At 37.6% G+C, this 16,240-nt stretch overlaps 1 protein-coding gene across 5 annotated transcripts; it reads left to right on the top strand.

Annotated features, from left to right (window-relative positions):
* Window positions 1-655: 655 nt before the first annotated feature.
* LRIF1 (ligand dependent nuclear receptor interacting factor 1) lies at window positions 656-16,240 on the top strand. Of its 5 annotated transcripts, none has more exons than XM_045203738.3 (5): window positions 656-1,506; window positions 5,290-5,384; window positions 10,375-11,852; window positions 13,014-13,277; window positions 14,491-16,240. In XM_045203738.3, the coding sequence occupies exons 3-5, from the start codon at window positions 10,380-10,382 to the stop codon at window positions 14,923-14,925; spliced, it is 2,172 nt and encodes a 723-aa protein (XP_045059673.2). In that variant the 5' UTR covers window positions 656-1,506; window positions 5,290-5,384; window positions 10,375-10,379; the 3' UTR covers window positions 14,926-16,240. The 5 variants fall into 5 exon arrangements, with proteins under 5 accessions (XP_045059673.2, XP_024426199.2, XP_024426200.2 ...); XM_024570431.4 differs by having other exon boundaries at window positions 10,367-11,852; XM_024570432.4 differs by lacking the exon at window positions 5,290-5,384 and having other exon boundaries at window positions 10,367-11,852.

The raw sequence follows: 16,240 nt of genomic DNA, 5'->3' as shown, positions 1-16,240 counted from the left end.
GTTAGGAGGATGACCAAAACCAAAACCAAAACCACCCCACCCCCTCTTTGGTGTAGAAGATATTTAACTGAACGATAAATGCCAATTACATATTCGGCATTCTGTATCATCGAAATTAACCTTTAACAAGGAATGAAGACTAGCTAGAAAGTATTACTTTATGTATCAGGAAACAAATTTTTCATCAGTATTAGCTCGTTAAGGAGTTAGGGTAATGGGTAACCAGCATTTTTAAACGATCGCCATAAACTTCGAAACTGGCTACCTTGTCTGTCTCCTAAACTTAAATAGCGTGTCAGTTTACATGGGTACTGTTTATACCTAATACACTGGGTCTTTAAACCACTCATCCCACAACTTCCTCGTAGTTCCAGCCGAATTACAACTTCTACCCCTTAAGTCAGAGACTAAATCCATTTCTTGGGTAAGTGATGGCAAGAATTGAATGGCAGGAATCAAGAGACTCCTGAAAAACTTTCCTCTGGCGACCCAAATAAAGACGCCCCCCGCCCCCGCAAAAGGAATACGAAGAAAAACCACTACATGGGAAATGAAGCTTTTAGAGCACGAATAAATTAACTATATGACAAAAATAATAATTTTAATCAAGGCGTGAGCGTGGGTTGGAGAAAGAAGTTAGGTAAAGTCTAGACGCAAAGTTTCAGGAAAGAGGAAATAATCGATAAATCCCCAGGAAGTGGCAATAATTCGGCGCTGGCTGCAAGTAGGCGTCTAAAATTTCCCCACGCCACGAGGGCATGACGACTCCTCCAGCTTCTGGCGGGGGGAGGAAAAATTATCCTAGCGGCGAACACAAAGGCAGAAAATTTACAATTGACCCCGGAAACATTTTATTTTGCGTAGGTCCCTGAAGAAGTTTCTTTGGCGATTTCGTTCCTTGATCCGGAAGAAGAGATAGCAAACCACACTTGCGATTGGATTGCGTCATAAAGGCGGGGCTGTAGCGAGCCAGTCACCTTGACAACCGGATGTGACGCTCCCAGAAGCCCGTGGCTGAGCTCTGCTAGGGCTAGCGGCTTCGGTGGGCGCGGTCTTCACCGAGGTCTTAGCACTGCTGGGGGCGGTGCCATTAAGGCCCCGCCTCCCGCGCCGACTCCAAGAGGCTCTGAAGCGACGTCGTAAGCTTCGGGGGGCGGAGACTCGGGCCGATTCTCTCAGAGCTCGGGGCTCGGCCGGCGCGGTCCGCGGCGTCCCACTTTTCCGGTTTCCGGGGGCTGCGCCGGTTGCCTCCGAAGCTTGCAGTTACGCCCTCTGGAGAGCTCGCTAGCGCCCTCCCTTCAGCTTCGAACCCCCTCAGAGTTCCTCCGAGGCAACTTCAGCCCAACATTTCCACGCTCCAATTCTCGCCCCTGGGAAGGACCCCGGTCCTACACGACCCACTTTCTTGGATGTGCTGACCCCTCCCCACCCCTCTAAAATGTCCAATAACCTGCAGGGAGTCTTCTTGAAAGCCGCAGAAGACAAGTCAGGCGACGCCTCGCACTGGTAAGTACAGGTTTCCGATCTCTTCCGCCACCCCCGCTCCTCGCCCGTCTCTCCGCAGGTTGTCGAGCCGGCCGTCGTTTCCTGTCACTCGGCAGTCGGAGGCGTCTGCACCCCGCCGGGCGCGCCGCTCCGGGGGAGGTGCTCGGCGCCCGGGCAGTTAGAGCCCTTCCTTAGAGCGCGTCCCTCTCGGAAACGCAAACCCTCCTCGGAGCCTAACGCAGCCGGCCTCTGCCCCGGCCCAGCGGCTCCGAGTTCCTAGGCGGACCGACTAGAGCTCCACGGCAGAGGAAGAGCAACATGGCCGACGCTCTTGTGTGCCCAAAACCTTCTGGAAGGTTCTCGCGCCCTCGCGGGGAAAACAAGCAGCGATCTGCGCGGAGTAGCGAGTACGACCCAGGTGGCGCTGGACCTTCCGTGAAAATAGCCAGAATGTAGGAGTGAGGAGAGGATGTGTCTTTGTGTCGTTAATAAGAGAATGGGAATTTAGAAACGGAAAAATGATTCTAGAATAAGGGAACCGATTATTTTAAAATTTCAAAGAACAGCTTTCTTTGGAGAGAAAGAAAAGTGGAAAAAAAACCCCCACGTTTTCATGTAAAAGCGATCTTTTGGAACAGCGTATTTGAGGCGGGGGTAGTGCGAATGCCGTCTCTAACTGGTTATCGATGTAAAAGAACTTTGGTTGATATGGGGAGATTCCAGTATTAAAGACAGAACTTATTTGTAAATTTAGAAAATTGCTTATCACTAACTCAGTAGCTTTTTTTATTTTTTTTTTGAAGCTTCTATTAGTCGACAAATGTAACGGGAATACTCTCCAGTAGAGTGTTTTAAGTTGTGCACTTTGTGGTTAGTGGATGTATAATAAGTGGTGAGAAAAAAACGTTAATGGGTCTCTGCAGAAGGAAAATGAAGAAGAACGCGTGGAAGTTAAGATGCAAAATTCGCTGAAGAGGATTCGTGAAGAAAAGCAAACTGCCGAGGTTTCATTCTAGCTTCATGAGGCTAAGTACCTCAGGTTGCATCCTGTAAATAAGACCACCTAGAGATATTTTAAAGATTAAAACAGTGAATATACGTAAAATAATTAGGAAAAATAAAAAAGCACTATTTAAAGTTGTTGTTATTGTGAGGCTACAACTTTGTACAAATTGTGGCCCCCAAAGTAGGTTTTCCTTCATTATAAGTAGATTCAAAACCTAATTATAATAAGAATTTAAAAAAGCATGCATGATATTCTAAAATGAAATGGTCATGAAACGGGGTGAGCTGAAATAATATGATACTGAAGAACTGCCAAGAAAACTATTTTATTTGAAATCATCAAAAGAGCCTGCTTTTCTGTATGTATGTTGCTCGTTCGATTATTTTTGCTGGAAATTGCTGGGAGAGGCAGATAGTGCTCTGTGTGGATATGCAAAAGTAAGATTACTTTTTAATGACTGTTTATTTCTTCTACCTTGTCTTAGTACCTGGATATTGATGATACCTGACTTATCCTAACTTAATTTGTTTCAGGATTGCATTTGTTTCAATGATCGGAAATAAGATAGAAATTTACATTTTTATTTATTGTGTAGTTCAACTCTTTTATCCAGTTTCTAACTCTTTGGCTATCTGTATTTGGCTTTTTAAAAAACATTACTGATTGAATTATGTTTTGCTTACATTCATAAGTAATTTGGAGTTATTATTAACTCATTGACTTATGCATTTTTCATCACCATCCAATTTGTTTATTTCTTCAAACCACATACATTGGTTATTGGTTGCCTAATAGGTTCTATTCTGTTTTGTAAGTAACAATCTTCATGATGTCCAAGTAGAATTTCGTAAAGACTTTATTGGAAATTAGTTTTATTTTTCTGATATTTTTATAGTACTAAATCATTTACTTTTTTATAAACTTAAAAAGATTATAATGGGGTTTTTTTTGTTTTCTATAGATACTTGAATTTCCTTGAGTTAGTTTTCCTTAAAATATTTTTTAGCAATGTGATACAGAAAGTTTATTGTTTAAAAATTTCTAATTCCTCAGGGCATAAATTATAAAATTCAAATTTAATCTTATAATGCAAAGAAAAAATCTGGAAGATATTTGTGATTGTAGGTATTAAGTTTATTTAGATTTGGGCTTTATTAGCAAAGAGCAAAGCAGAAGTCAGATGGTGTAGTGGAAAGAAGGTAAGCTGTGTAGTTACAGAGACCTAGGTTTATATCCTAGTTTACCACTTACTATCAGTATAGTTCAAACATTTGGTTATAAAAGCATTCAGTGAGTACCTGCTCTGTGATAGACTGCACTAAATGGAAAGACCAACTAAAGAATAGGATATGGGGCATGCCATGAAGAATGTTACAGTCTAGAGAGAAGAGGATGTGTTATATTTTTAATAGCGGTGTGCACAGGATGCTCTGAAGGCATAGAGAAGAGGAATTGTAGGAAAGGTTTCTGGAGCAGCTGAGTTGGGGAATGTAAGTAATCAGCTACCCAATTAAAGATGAATGCAGGCTGTGCTCAGGCAGAGGGAATTGGTTGGTAAAAAAAAAAAAACACCAGTATGGCTTATTACTAACAACTGGTATTTATTGTTCGATTCTATACTATAAGCAGGATAGACAGCATGTAAGGTTTTGGTTTGCCCTGCTGAAGAGATTAGACTTCATCTCTCAGACATCAGGATTTAAGGAAAGGACTGTCATGGTCACCTATACATTTTAGGTAACTGATGGCAGTATGGATTTGGGGGTGAGAGGTCAGGCATATAAAGATTCGATTTTGCGCCCTGCTCGTTTGGCTCAGTGGATTGAGTGCCGGCCTGCAAACCAAAGGGTTGCCAGTTCGATTCCCAGTCAGGGCACATGCCTGGGTTGCAGGCCAGGTCCCCAGTAGGGGGCGTGCAAGAGGTAACCACACATTGACACATTGATGTTTCTCTCCCTCTTTCTCCCTCCCTTTCCCTCTATGAAAATAAATAAATAAAATTTTTAAAAAAGATTCTATTTCACTTGTCCTTTCAGAGACGATTAGAACTTGGAACTACCCGATAAAAAGTAAAGGTTGAATTCAAAGAAATATAGAAGGGAAAATAGGCAGACTGGGTCGGTGAATGGCATGAATAAAAGATGATCAGCCCTGACCGGCGTGGCCCGGTTGAAGCATGGTTCCATAACCGAAAGATTGCTGGTTCGATTCCCAATCAGGACACATACCTAGGTTGCCTAGATCCCCGGCCCCCTGTCTTACAGGAAGCAACTGATCGATGTTTCTGTCACATTGTTGTTTATTTCTCTTCCTCTGTCCCTTCCTCTTTCTCTAAAAAGCAATGAAAAAATATTCTTGAGTGAGGATAAAAAAAAATTGAAAAGGGGATCAATTATGACACCAATTTTCTTGGTAGATAGTGGTAAATTAAGATGAGGAACACATTAAGAAAGCCATCTGAAAGATACTTGAATCTAAAACTGAGGCTCAGAGCTGAAAATAGTGACTTGTGAGTCATCAGCTTAGAAGTATTATAATAAAAGCCTACGATAATACGTCACGATAGTAGGAATTAGGATGTCCTGTGATTGTCAGTTGGCTTTTATGCGCCCTTAACCTTTTGTTCTTAAAAATGAGTAGTTAAAATGAATGGAGGTGGGGGGAGCTTGCTTTGGTTAGATAATGTTCCATTGTCAGTTCAGTGTGTGTGTAATTTTATACAGTGTAGATGTTACGTTTACTTTTGGTGTGTGAGTGAGTGTCAGGCTAACTGAATCTATTTTTCATTAATCTCTCAGTTTATGCAATTGAATTTTTTGGACCCTGGTATGTTGGGGTATGCTAAAGTAACAAGAAAATGGATGGGATTGCCCAAGAGAGCATATAATTCTGAGTAAGTTATCTAATATTACTAAACATCTACTTTCTCAGCTATGAAATAGGAATGGCAATACCCGCCTGCTGGGCTGTTTATTATTAGGATTAAATTATTGACAAATACTTATAATAGTCTATTATGTATATAATATAACATAGTATATATTATATGGTATAGTTAATGTTATATGGTATATTATGTAACATACATAAATATGTAATGTTAAGTCATAGATAGTAAATGGAAAAAGGCCTAGCAGCTGAAAAAATAATATTTTGCAAAAAATCTACAAAATGTTCATTAGCTTGCAAAATTTTTATTATTCCATTTCCAATATGTGCATGCTTTGCATCAATATTAGAATAGTAAAAAATGTCAGTTGTATAATATTATAAATATGTTTAACATTCCCTTTATTAAGATTTTTATACTTTTTTATTAAAGTTCTCACATTTTTAAGACTACCTGATAATTCACTTATTCTTGGACACCAACTGTATATTTTATTGAAAAATTACTAGCATATATGGGGTGCTTATCATAATCCCAGCCAGTTCCTTCATTTACTTCTCACAGCAAGCCCGTTGTCCCCGTTTTACAAATGGTGAGATAGAATTTCATAGAGGTTAAGTAAATTTACCAAAGTCAATCAGCTAATAATTAGAATAGCCAAGATTAAAATAGATGTATTTCTGTTTTCTCTTTTAAAGTCTTAAACTGTATTATTTTTCTACTGTAGTTATTCAGTTCAAACCCTAGATGGTTTTAGGTAATTAGCATGTTGATGACACTTTTTAGGTGACCAACCAGAGTGTGGGATGCAGAATCTGACTCTAGTTTCAGTTCTGACATTAGTTAGCAGAATAAGAAGACAGAATCAGCCCTGGCCAGTGTGGCTGAGTTGATTGGGTGTCATCCTGCAAACCATAAGGTTGACGGTTCGATTCCCAGTCAGGGCACATGCCTGGGTTGCGGGCCTGGTCCCTCAATCAGAGCGTGTGCAAGATGCAGCTGATTGATGTTTCTTTCTTACATCGATGTTTCTCTCCCTCTCTTTCTTCCTCCCTCCCCCTGCCTGAAAATAAATAAAATCTTTCTTAAAAAAAAGAAAAACAATGTTTATATAGGGTTTTATTCCTTAAGTGGAAAGTCTTTTACAAATTTGGGGAAAAAAGTATACTGATTGAAGTAGTATGAATTTTATCCTGACTTATCATCTCTTTAGCATTCTGCATTTTAGTTTTATATTTAGAACTCATCCATTTGTTACTAGGAAATCATGGATTTTTTAATTGTAGCTTGTAGAGTTCAAGTCAGCTAATATTGTCTACAGTGTGCCAGTTGCTATATTAGGTGTCGAGGATATAGGTATGAATGGGATAATCTGCCTTTAAGGAATTTATGGTCTCTGGTAGATTATGTGAATCTCTACTGATATACTGGCATAGATGAAGCTATATATTCCTTTCATTTTTTGGAGGGGATTGGAGGAGAAGAGAGGGGAATAAAATCAATGATTAGATTTGAAAATAGATTTTCTTAGGTCATCTTGTTCTTGCACAAAGACTTTTGAATCTTTCTGATTCTCCTCAGATCACTCCCTGTTTGTGCTCTTATTCTTAGATGATGATGTGTCATGTCCTTTTTCATAGAGAAAATAAAAGCCGTTACTTTCGAATTATCTGAACCTTCTGACACCGAAGCTATAAACTTATCTGCAAATGCACCTAACCTCTCTTCTAGTTCCAATGGAAGGAGATGTTTCTCCAGTTCTCTTTAAGGTTCATTCCCTCCAACCTGTCTCCTGGTTTACATTTCTTACCTCCTTATCAAACCTGGCACTTAATTATCCCACTTTCTTTTATTACCGGTCTCTCCCTCTTGATGAGTCCCTTAAGTCTTTACACATGCTCTGCTGCATCTAAGCTTTAAAGAAAGAGAAGAAGGACTTCTTCGACCCCATTTCTAGCCTCTAGCTAGCTGCTTGCCAGTATTTTTCATCCCCTTTACAGTCAAAGTTCGTAAGAGAGCTGTCTGTACTTACTACCTTCATATCCTTCTTCAGATTCACCCCTCAGCAACTTCTTTTGCCACCAGACTGCTCTTTTAAAGCCATCGATGACACATGCTGTCTATTCCGGTGTACATTTTTGATCTGTAGCCTACTTGGCCTCAGAAACTTATAATAGAATCACCCAATTTTCTTGAAACTCACTCTTCCTTTGGCTTCTATTACGTCAAAATTTCTTGTTTTCTTTTTACTGCTCAAATAAAATAGGAAGCTGCTGAGGTGTTTTGAGTACGGGAGGGCATGCCAATTTGAAGAGGAGAGGATATGACCGAAAAAAAAGACCAGTTATGAAGCTACTATAATAGTCTAAGCTAGAGATGATGTGTCCTTGGACTGGAGTGAAGACAGTTTGAAAAGAACAGATCAAGGGAGGTACAGGAGATAATAGCAGCAGGATTTTGTTATTGAAAATAGATTGTAAGAAAGCAAGAATTAATTGTTCTGACATAGACATCTAAGATAAATGGATGCCATTTACCAAAGGGGGGAAAAATACTGGAAAAGACCATGTTGAGTTTTGTGTGCATTTGAGATTCTAAATGGAAATGTCTTGAGGGAGTTGGATACATAATCCTGAATCTTAGAAGAGCTGAGATATAAATAGTTGAATTGTTGATACATAAATGGTAATTTAATTGAAGTCATGCATACAAAAGAAGTCATCTAAGGAAAGCTTACAGAGCAGAAAGAGAAGAACGCAGTCTAAGTTTTGGTGAATTTCAACATTTAAAAGTTGATTGAAGTAGCATGAGTTGGCACGGAAGACAGGGAGTAACTACAGAGGCAGGAGAGTGTCATATCTAGGAAGTCTTGGGAAGAGAATGTTTTAAGAAAAGGTGCAGCAGACATCTTTGTACTCATCCAAATATATCATTTATCTCACTTAATTATTTGATTTTAGGGATTGTGGGTTGAACTAGGTTGGAGGCAAACAAACATGTTCTGTAAAGAGCCAGACAGTAAATATTTTAGGCTTTGCGGGCTGTGTGATCTCTGCTGTGACTACTCAGCTCTGCTCTTGTAGCATGCAAGCAGCTGTGTACAGTACATGACAAAATGAGCGCAACTGTGTACTAATAAAACTTTATGGATACTGAAATTTGAATCTCATAATTTTCACATCACAAAATATTTAAAATATAAAAATCATTCTTAGCTTGTGGATTGCACAGAAACAGGGAGGAGACCATATTTGATCCACAGGCTATACTAACTGACCCTTTCTCCATTACTGAGCCTGGTACCTGAACCATAACAGACACTAAGTTCTGATTCAGTTTACATGTGTTTTTTCAGGGGTGGGGTGGTGATGAAGTGGGTTTTCCTCTTCAAGCTCTGAAAGTAAGAATTCATACTTTTATGTTCATGCTTCCCATTAGACATTAACTTTTCATTTACTAAAAGTAAATACAACACATTGAACCAATATTAAGTGTCCAGAAAGCTGTTTTAAATATTTGTAGGGTGTAGTTATGTTCTTTTGGGTTGCAGAAGGGTAAGACTGAATTCCAGTGCTTGCTAGGATGCATAGAATTTTTGGCTTTGATTTTTATTAATATCTGAGGTTTAAAAAAAACACGTATATGCTGTAAAACACACTTGAGAATTCTAATTTTTTTGTCGTAAAAATTTTTTCTTCATTTGCTCTTAGTCATATAAGGGCATACTGGTATTATACAACATGCACTCTGCACTCACGTTGCTAGAATTGAGCGTGAGAGACAGTACAAACAAGTGAATGAACAGATTAATTAATACATGGTGATAACTTGTGACATATACTATGAAGGAAATAAACAGGTGTAATATTTTGGACTATGAAGGAGGGGAAAGGATAGTTAAGGTGGTCAGATACTTGGGAAATATCATTTACGGTGAGGCTTGAGTTACGTGGGTGGGAGAGGAGTACCTAGGTAGAGAAATAGCAGGTGTGGTGGCCTTACATCCCATGAGGTCTTGGTATTTTTCAGGAACTGAAAGAGGCAGATTTAGGTATAAATAACTTGAGGTACCTACATTCAAGAAATCTAGAAATAATTGATTGTACAGATATTGGTATCAGATTTTTTAAAAAATGAGACAATCTGTACTAATAGCTCATAAGTATCCAGATCAAAATTGGCTAGATTAAAAAAATAATTACTAAAAAATGAACAATAATTAATGACTTTCGGTGTGTTCCACACTGATTGAAGACCATTCAGCGGAAATCACATTGCAGTATATCTACAGATTGACAGGCAGTTGGAACTGATATGCGTAATTGCTATACCAAGGGCTGTTTAGCACCAAACTTCACATGTGCTAAGACAATAAGTTGAAGAAGAAGATGGTTCCTACTTGAGTAACTCGGTTGAGTCTCAAAAAATACGGCACACTAAGTTAGCACCATAAGAGATGCCTTAGCAAAAGCAGAATGGCTAACACTGCAACGTGTGAGTCATTGTCAGTGGGAAGAACACAACAGATTGGTGGGGGTGGCGGGTGGGAAGTGTGAGGGAAACAGAATAAGCATAAATAGAGGTGAAATGAGAATCCTGCGCAGTAAAAGTAAAAGGAGGACAAGAGGATAGAATTCAAGGAAAAGGAGGAGGAGGATGCTAATAGTTTAAGGGGAGCATGTTCCGATAGACATAATTTTATACAGGGTAAAACACTCGAAAACTACTTACAGTTTTAGCTATAAATGTTTCTCTCTCATACCTATTGCCTAACAATGTGAGATCTAAAAGCTGAGCATATCTTTGATTATTTCTTCTATTTCTTCAAAATCTTTGTTTTGTAATACTTCACTTTGAAAAATCAAAGAGACAAACATACGTTTATCATATTTTATATATATTTAAAGTATTTGCAAACATTTGCTTTTAAATAAAATGTATGTACCATGTAGTACGTTGTATTTATTTACTCATGTTCTTTTAAGTGTTTCAGGCTGCATGTACCAAGTAGTTCAGACGGTTGGCTCGGATGGAAAAAATCTTCTGCAATTACTTCCAATTCCTAATTTCTCTGGAAATCTTATACCACTAGTGCAATCTTCAGTTATGTCTGATGCTTTGAAAGGGAATACAGGAAGCCCAGTGCAAGTTACTTTTCAGACTCAGATTTCCAGCTCTTCCACAAGTGCATCATCACCTCAATTGCCCATTTTTCAGCCAGCCAGTTCTTCAAACTATTTATTTACAAGAACAGTAGATACAGCAGAAAAAGTTAGAGTCACTTCTGTGAGAACTGAAAATTTTACCTCATCAGTTTCTAAAGTTCAGAGTCATGGTGTGAAAATTGATGGACTCACCATGCAAAGATTGGCTGTTTCTTCCTCCTCAAAACAAAATGATTCATCTTACATTTTAGTAAGTCCTCAGAGTCTTCCAATGACTGTGAAATCTCCAGTTTTGCCTTCTGGGCATCATTTACAAATTCCAGCCCATGCTGAAGTGAAGTCTGTACCAGCGTCGTCATTGCCTCCTTCAGTTCAGCAAAAGATACTTGCAGCTGCAACCACAAGCACCTCAGGAACAGTTGAGGCCTCCCAAATACCATCTGTTATTTACGTATCTCCTGTAAAAACAGTGAAAAATGTAGTTACCAAGAACTTTCAACACATTTATCCAAAACCTGTTACAGAAATAGCAAGGCCAGTGATACTAAATACCACACAAATTCCAGTGAATGTTGCTAAAGAGACACAATTAAGAGGTGGTCAGCATGCTCAAGCTGCTCCAGTGAAATGGATTTTTCAAGAAAATCTACAGCCTTGTACTCCATCTCTTGTTCCTGTTAAGTCTTCAAATAATGTGGCTTCACAGATTTTAAAAAGTTTTGTAGAAAAGAAAAATATGGGAGATAATACTATAAATGTGCCACCATTGAGTACCATCAGTCATAGTGGGACACAGTCCAAAAGTATGCCTATTAAGGATAATGCTTTGGTTATGTTTAATGGGAAAATCTATCTGTTGACTATAAAGGGGACAGATGTTTTGCCATCACAAATTGATCAACAGAATTCTGTTTCTCCTGATATTCCACCAAGAAAAGATGTATCACAGATAGTGAGTTCAAGTCCAGTCACAGAAATATCCAGAGAGGTTGTAAATTTTGTTTTGGCTAAAAATAAATCTTCCCAGATGGAGACAAAATCAAATACCCAGCTTGCTTCCATGGCCAATCTAAGGGCAGAGAAGAATAAAAAAGTGGAGACAACATCTCTTTCTATCCTAAACCCACATAAACTGAACCCATCCATAAACTACCTAAAACAGAGTAAGACTTTATTCATAAAGGCAGACTTTCCACATGCCCCCCAAAAAGAAAATATCATCCAGAGCATAGAGAAAATAAGTTCCTCTGTTGATGCAACAAGTATTACTTCACAACAGTGTGTTGTCAGAGATCAAGAACCAAAGGTAATTTTCCCATGTCAGGGTGTTCTTTTTATCTATATAGAATTTTTTTCTTTTTTAATTTTCAAAGTTATCTATAATACCTTTCTCCCCTCCTCTCCCATCCTCCGTCACACACATACCATACACACATGAATGCTTAATTAAGTCAAAGCTTTTATCTGAAGGAAGTGTTTGAAGAGTATAATTGAGAGAGTCCAAGCAGTATCTTTGTCTCGAATCATTTGGCATGCCAAATCTTTAAAACAAAGAAAAAGAATCACAGAGCAACAGGGTTTAGAAGAATTGGAGAAAGATAATGTGAATTAAAAGCTTAGTAAAATATGTGTGTGTAATACACATTTGTACACACATGTATACATACATATTTAATAGCCTACTTTTAGGAAGGAAGAGATCAACATTATGCATATAGGAGGGGCGGGGGGTTTGTTTTGTGGTGGTATATAACTATCTGGCAATTTTTTTAGGTAGATGGTAGAAGAGGTTGGACAGGGTCAGTCAGTACCTTTCAAGTCATTTGTGGAAATAGTATTTATCAACATCTTTGATCGGAATTTTTTTTTAGCAGACAAGTTTTCTTACCCTCCCACCCCCCACTTTTTTAGCCCTTCTGACTACTCATCCAATTATCCAACATATCCACATAGGAACCTTTCTGTTCTACTTAAGATATGTGTTTCTTTGCTAAATATTTGTACCCAACTTTTCCTTACTTAGAGGTCTACCTAGTAATGTTAGTGTTTATCCCCTTTCAGTACAGAATTTATTCAACTCCAGAGATACAAGGAGGTAAATTCTGATTATACCACTGGTTAAGGGCATGAGACTTTTTCAGCAGACTAAAATTTTTAATTAATATCATATAGATCATTTTTAACTTGTCCTTAGTCTGTATTCTTATTTTGGTTGTTTGGGAATTGAGTACCTGTTACCTTTCTAGTGCACGAAAGTAAAATAAATGAAGAATTGCGTGGGAAAATTTCAAATGGATTCAGTTCAGTTTTTCGAGTGTGGGTGGTAAGGCAAGGGTAATGCAAACCAACCATGTAGGACTTTAAAGCATGCTTGAAGTAAGATGAGGTAATTACTTAGTTGCCAGTCTGATAAAATGGCTTAAGTAATGGGCAGTATTGTTTGTGTGTTTTTTTTTTCCTAATCCAGATCCAGAATGAAATGGCATCAACATTAGAAAAAGTTACTCAAGAAAGAAATGACAAGAAAATTTTTCAAGGAAGAAGCAATAAGGCATATCTGAAAACTGATGCTGAGTTGAAAAAGCTGTTTGGTCTCACTAAAGATTTGAGAGTATGCCTTACTCGGATTACTGACCGTTTGGATACTGGAGAAGGTTTTGACTCCTTTGGGAGTTTGCTGAAGAGTGACAAAGAGACAAAGTTAACGGGGAAAGAGGAAGAGAAAAAACAGGTAATAGATTTTAGTATCTTCTTTGTAAGTACTTTAAAGAGACATGAATGTATTAATTTTCTTGTGTTTTCTTTTAAAAATTACTGATATTTTAGAGAGAGAGAGAAACATTGATTTGTTGTTTCACTTGTTTATGCATTCATTGGTTGATTCTTGTATGTGCCCTGTCTGGGCATGAACCCACAATCTTGGAGTATGGGGAGGACACTCTAACCCACTGAGCTACATGGCCACTACTAGTCTTACGTCTTAGTATAATAGTATCCAACTTTGCGTATATATGTATTATGCCAAAATAATGTAAAAAAAGAAGTATGTATGCATAGGTAAAAATGCATCCCTGCTTAATTAATGATGGTGTTTTTATTTACCTACTGTTTGTCATAAAATTATAAGAAAATTGCTGTAGGTTTTTAATTGATTATACTACTTTGAATACCCTATCTAAAATAATCTGCCCTGGCTGGTGTGGGGTTAGTTGGTTGGAACGTAGTCCCGTAAACTGAAAGGTTTGCAGGTTCGATCCCCAGTCCCGGGTACATACGATCCCTGGTACATACCGGAGGGAACCAATTGATGTTTCTCTCCCTTCTTTTCTCTAAAAGCAATGAAAAAATGTCCTCGGGTGAGGATAAACAAAATAAGATAATCCAAGTAGGGAAATATAAGCATGCAGATGTTCACTGCAGTATTACCAACATCTAAGAAAGCTCCATAGTCAATAATGGTGAAAAGAAACGTCTTGGTAACTTCGCGTACTGTCAGTCTACTTATGTCATTGTTACATCGTTTAATATCCTGAACTTCAAATCAGAGGTCAGTTGATCTTTCCCAATAAAAATCTTTAGTTATGTGCCTACCATGCCAAGGGAAAAAATTAAATCAATTCTAATTCTCAGGTTCTTCACAAATATCTGTTATATTTTAGTGGTACATCAGTACAGATTCTAATACTTAAGCAGGAAAATGAATTAAGCAGTTTATTCTCACTAGTGAAAATCATTAGGACGTTGCCTGGTTTTTTGTTGTTGTTTTTATGTGTTTGTGTGTGTACCATAAATATTAATCTTTTGCTGTCGTTCTCAGTATATTTTGTTGAGTTGAATTTAATTGCTAAATATTTGTACCTGCAAACTTGTTAAGTTTCAGAGCACACTCTATATGGCACTAACATTTTGCTTTTCTGTTGGAATCATGCTCAACATTGCAACAGGTTTTTGATAAGAAAAGAAAATCAAAAACTGTTAAGATGGATCACACAAAGAAGAGGAAAACCGAGAGTGCTTATTATAACACAACTGTAAATGGAGGAACTAATGTCACCAGTTCCCAACTCAGTTATATTCTACCAACTTCAGATGTATCACACCATGACATTGTCACAAGCTGCAATAAAACCAGGGAAGAAAAGAGAACTGAGGTACAACACTGTACGCGTGAGAACCAGGAGAAAGATGCATTGAGTTCAAATACAGATTTTGAACAAAGTCATTCCTTTAATAAAAATTATACTGAGGATATTTTTCCCATGACACCACCAGAGTTAGAAGAAACCATTCGAGATGAAAAAATAAGAAGACTTAAGCAGATGCTGAGAGAGAAAGAAGCAGCCCTTGAAGAAATGCGCAAAAAGATGCACCAAAAATAAAATGTTGCTATACTTAAAGAATTCAGTGAATTTGCTCTCTCTTTACCATATACTTTTGCATTAAGTTAACTATAGATGCATTCTGAAAGTGTCTCTGAGTATGAAATTTGTTTTTTCATCAGTTGATTAGAAAATGTTACTTAAGGAATGCAGAAAAGGTTGATTCACATACCTCTCTGATCCAAATCTTTGGAGTAATCTACGTGGGATATCTAAATCTTTGTTTAACCTTTTTTTGGAAGGAAAGATAGTCTATTTTTTGTTATTTTTAACTAGAATTCCCCAAGTTTGAATATTTATGCAGGATTTTTGGTACTGTTTGTATCCTTTTATAAATTAAATTTTTTATTTTTATCCTCACCTGAGGTTATGTTTTTTAATTGATTTTAGAGAGGAAGGGAGAGAGCGAGACAGAGAGAAATATCAGTTGCTTCTAGTATGTGCCCAGTTCAGGGATAGAACCCACAATTTAGGTATATGCCCTGACTGGGGATTGAATCTACAACCCTTTGGTGTATGGGATGATGCTCCACCTAGCTGAGCCATCTGGCCAGAGCTGTTGTTTATATATTTAGCCAAATTGCTCAGGTATTATTCCAACAATAGATAATTACTATATACTATTGAAATTACATAGTCTAAGAGAAGAAGTCAGCTCTAAACTTAGTGTTGTTGCTGGGCTTGTATATATACTCAGTCTTTGCTCATGAAGTGATGATACCTTCTGTTCACCATTGTAATTTTTTTTTAAATTTCATGAAAAAAGTATTAAGCAGCATTATTTAAAAATTTAAACATTTCTCAAGACTGAGGGACTCTTGTTTTGTAACTTTTACATGGTAGTTTCATATAATCCGAAAAGAGTTTTAGAATTCGGCTATATAATGTATTGTTTGCTTAACATGATACGTTAATATTTCTAGGTAAATGCTTTTTTTATGACTATGGACATACGTGACTTACTTGGACTGTGTGAAAAATAAATGTGAACAATGGCCACATTTAATACCTTTTAAACTGTAAAATGGTTTTTCTTAAAAGAGACAGTTTTTTGTCTGGTTATGTTTGGCTTGGAGAGTTTGGAAGTGGTAGAGAGGGATGAAGGGGAAGGAAGAAAAGGTTATTTAAAAAAATGATTAACAAATCTCTAGAAGTAAGGTCAAATTAAACTTGTACATTGCCAACAAAATAGAAAACAGCAAGTACCAAGAAGTAGAAGAAATACAAACTGATTGTCAGCTGGGTTCTACTGCCTTTTTTGTAACAGCTTTATTGAGATAATTCATGTGTCATAAAATCACTCTTTTAAAGTGTA

This window comes from Desmodus rotundus, chromosome 12 (assembly GCF_022682495.2).
Source record: "Desmodus rotundus isolate HL8 chromosome 12, HLdesRot8A.1, whole genome shotgun sequence".
NCBI classification, from domain to species: domain Eukaryota; kingdom Metazoa; phylum Chordata; class Mammalia; order Chiroptera; family Phyllostomidae; genus Desmodus; species Desmodus rotundus.
Note: the sequence above shows the minus strand (reverse complement) of the source record. Positions and strands in the feature narration are given on the sequence as shown.

Bases quoted from the DNA above. Each gene is read 5' to 3' on its own strand.
- LRIF1 (XM_024570431.4), top strand. From the start codon at position 5,293: ATGCAATTGAATTTTTTGGACCCTGGTATGTTGGGGTATGCTAAAGTA. The intron at 5,385-10,366 runs GTAAGTTATCTA...TGTTCTTTTAAG, and splicing joins AAGAGAGCATATAATTCTGA to TGTTTCAGGCTGCATGTACC. The intron at 11,853-13,013 runs GTAATTTTCCCA...TTCCTAATCCAG, and splicing joins TCAGAGATCAAGAACCAAAG to ATCCAGAATGAAATGGCATC.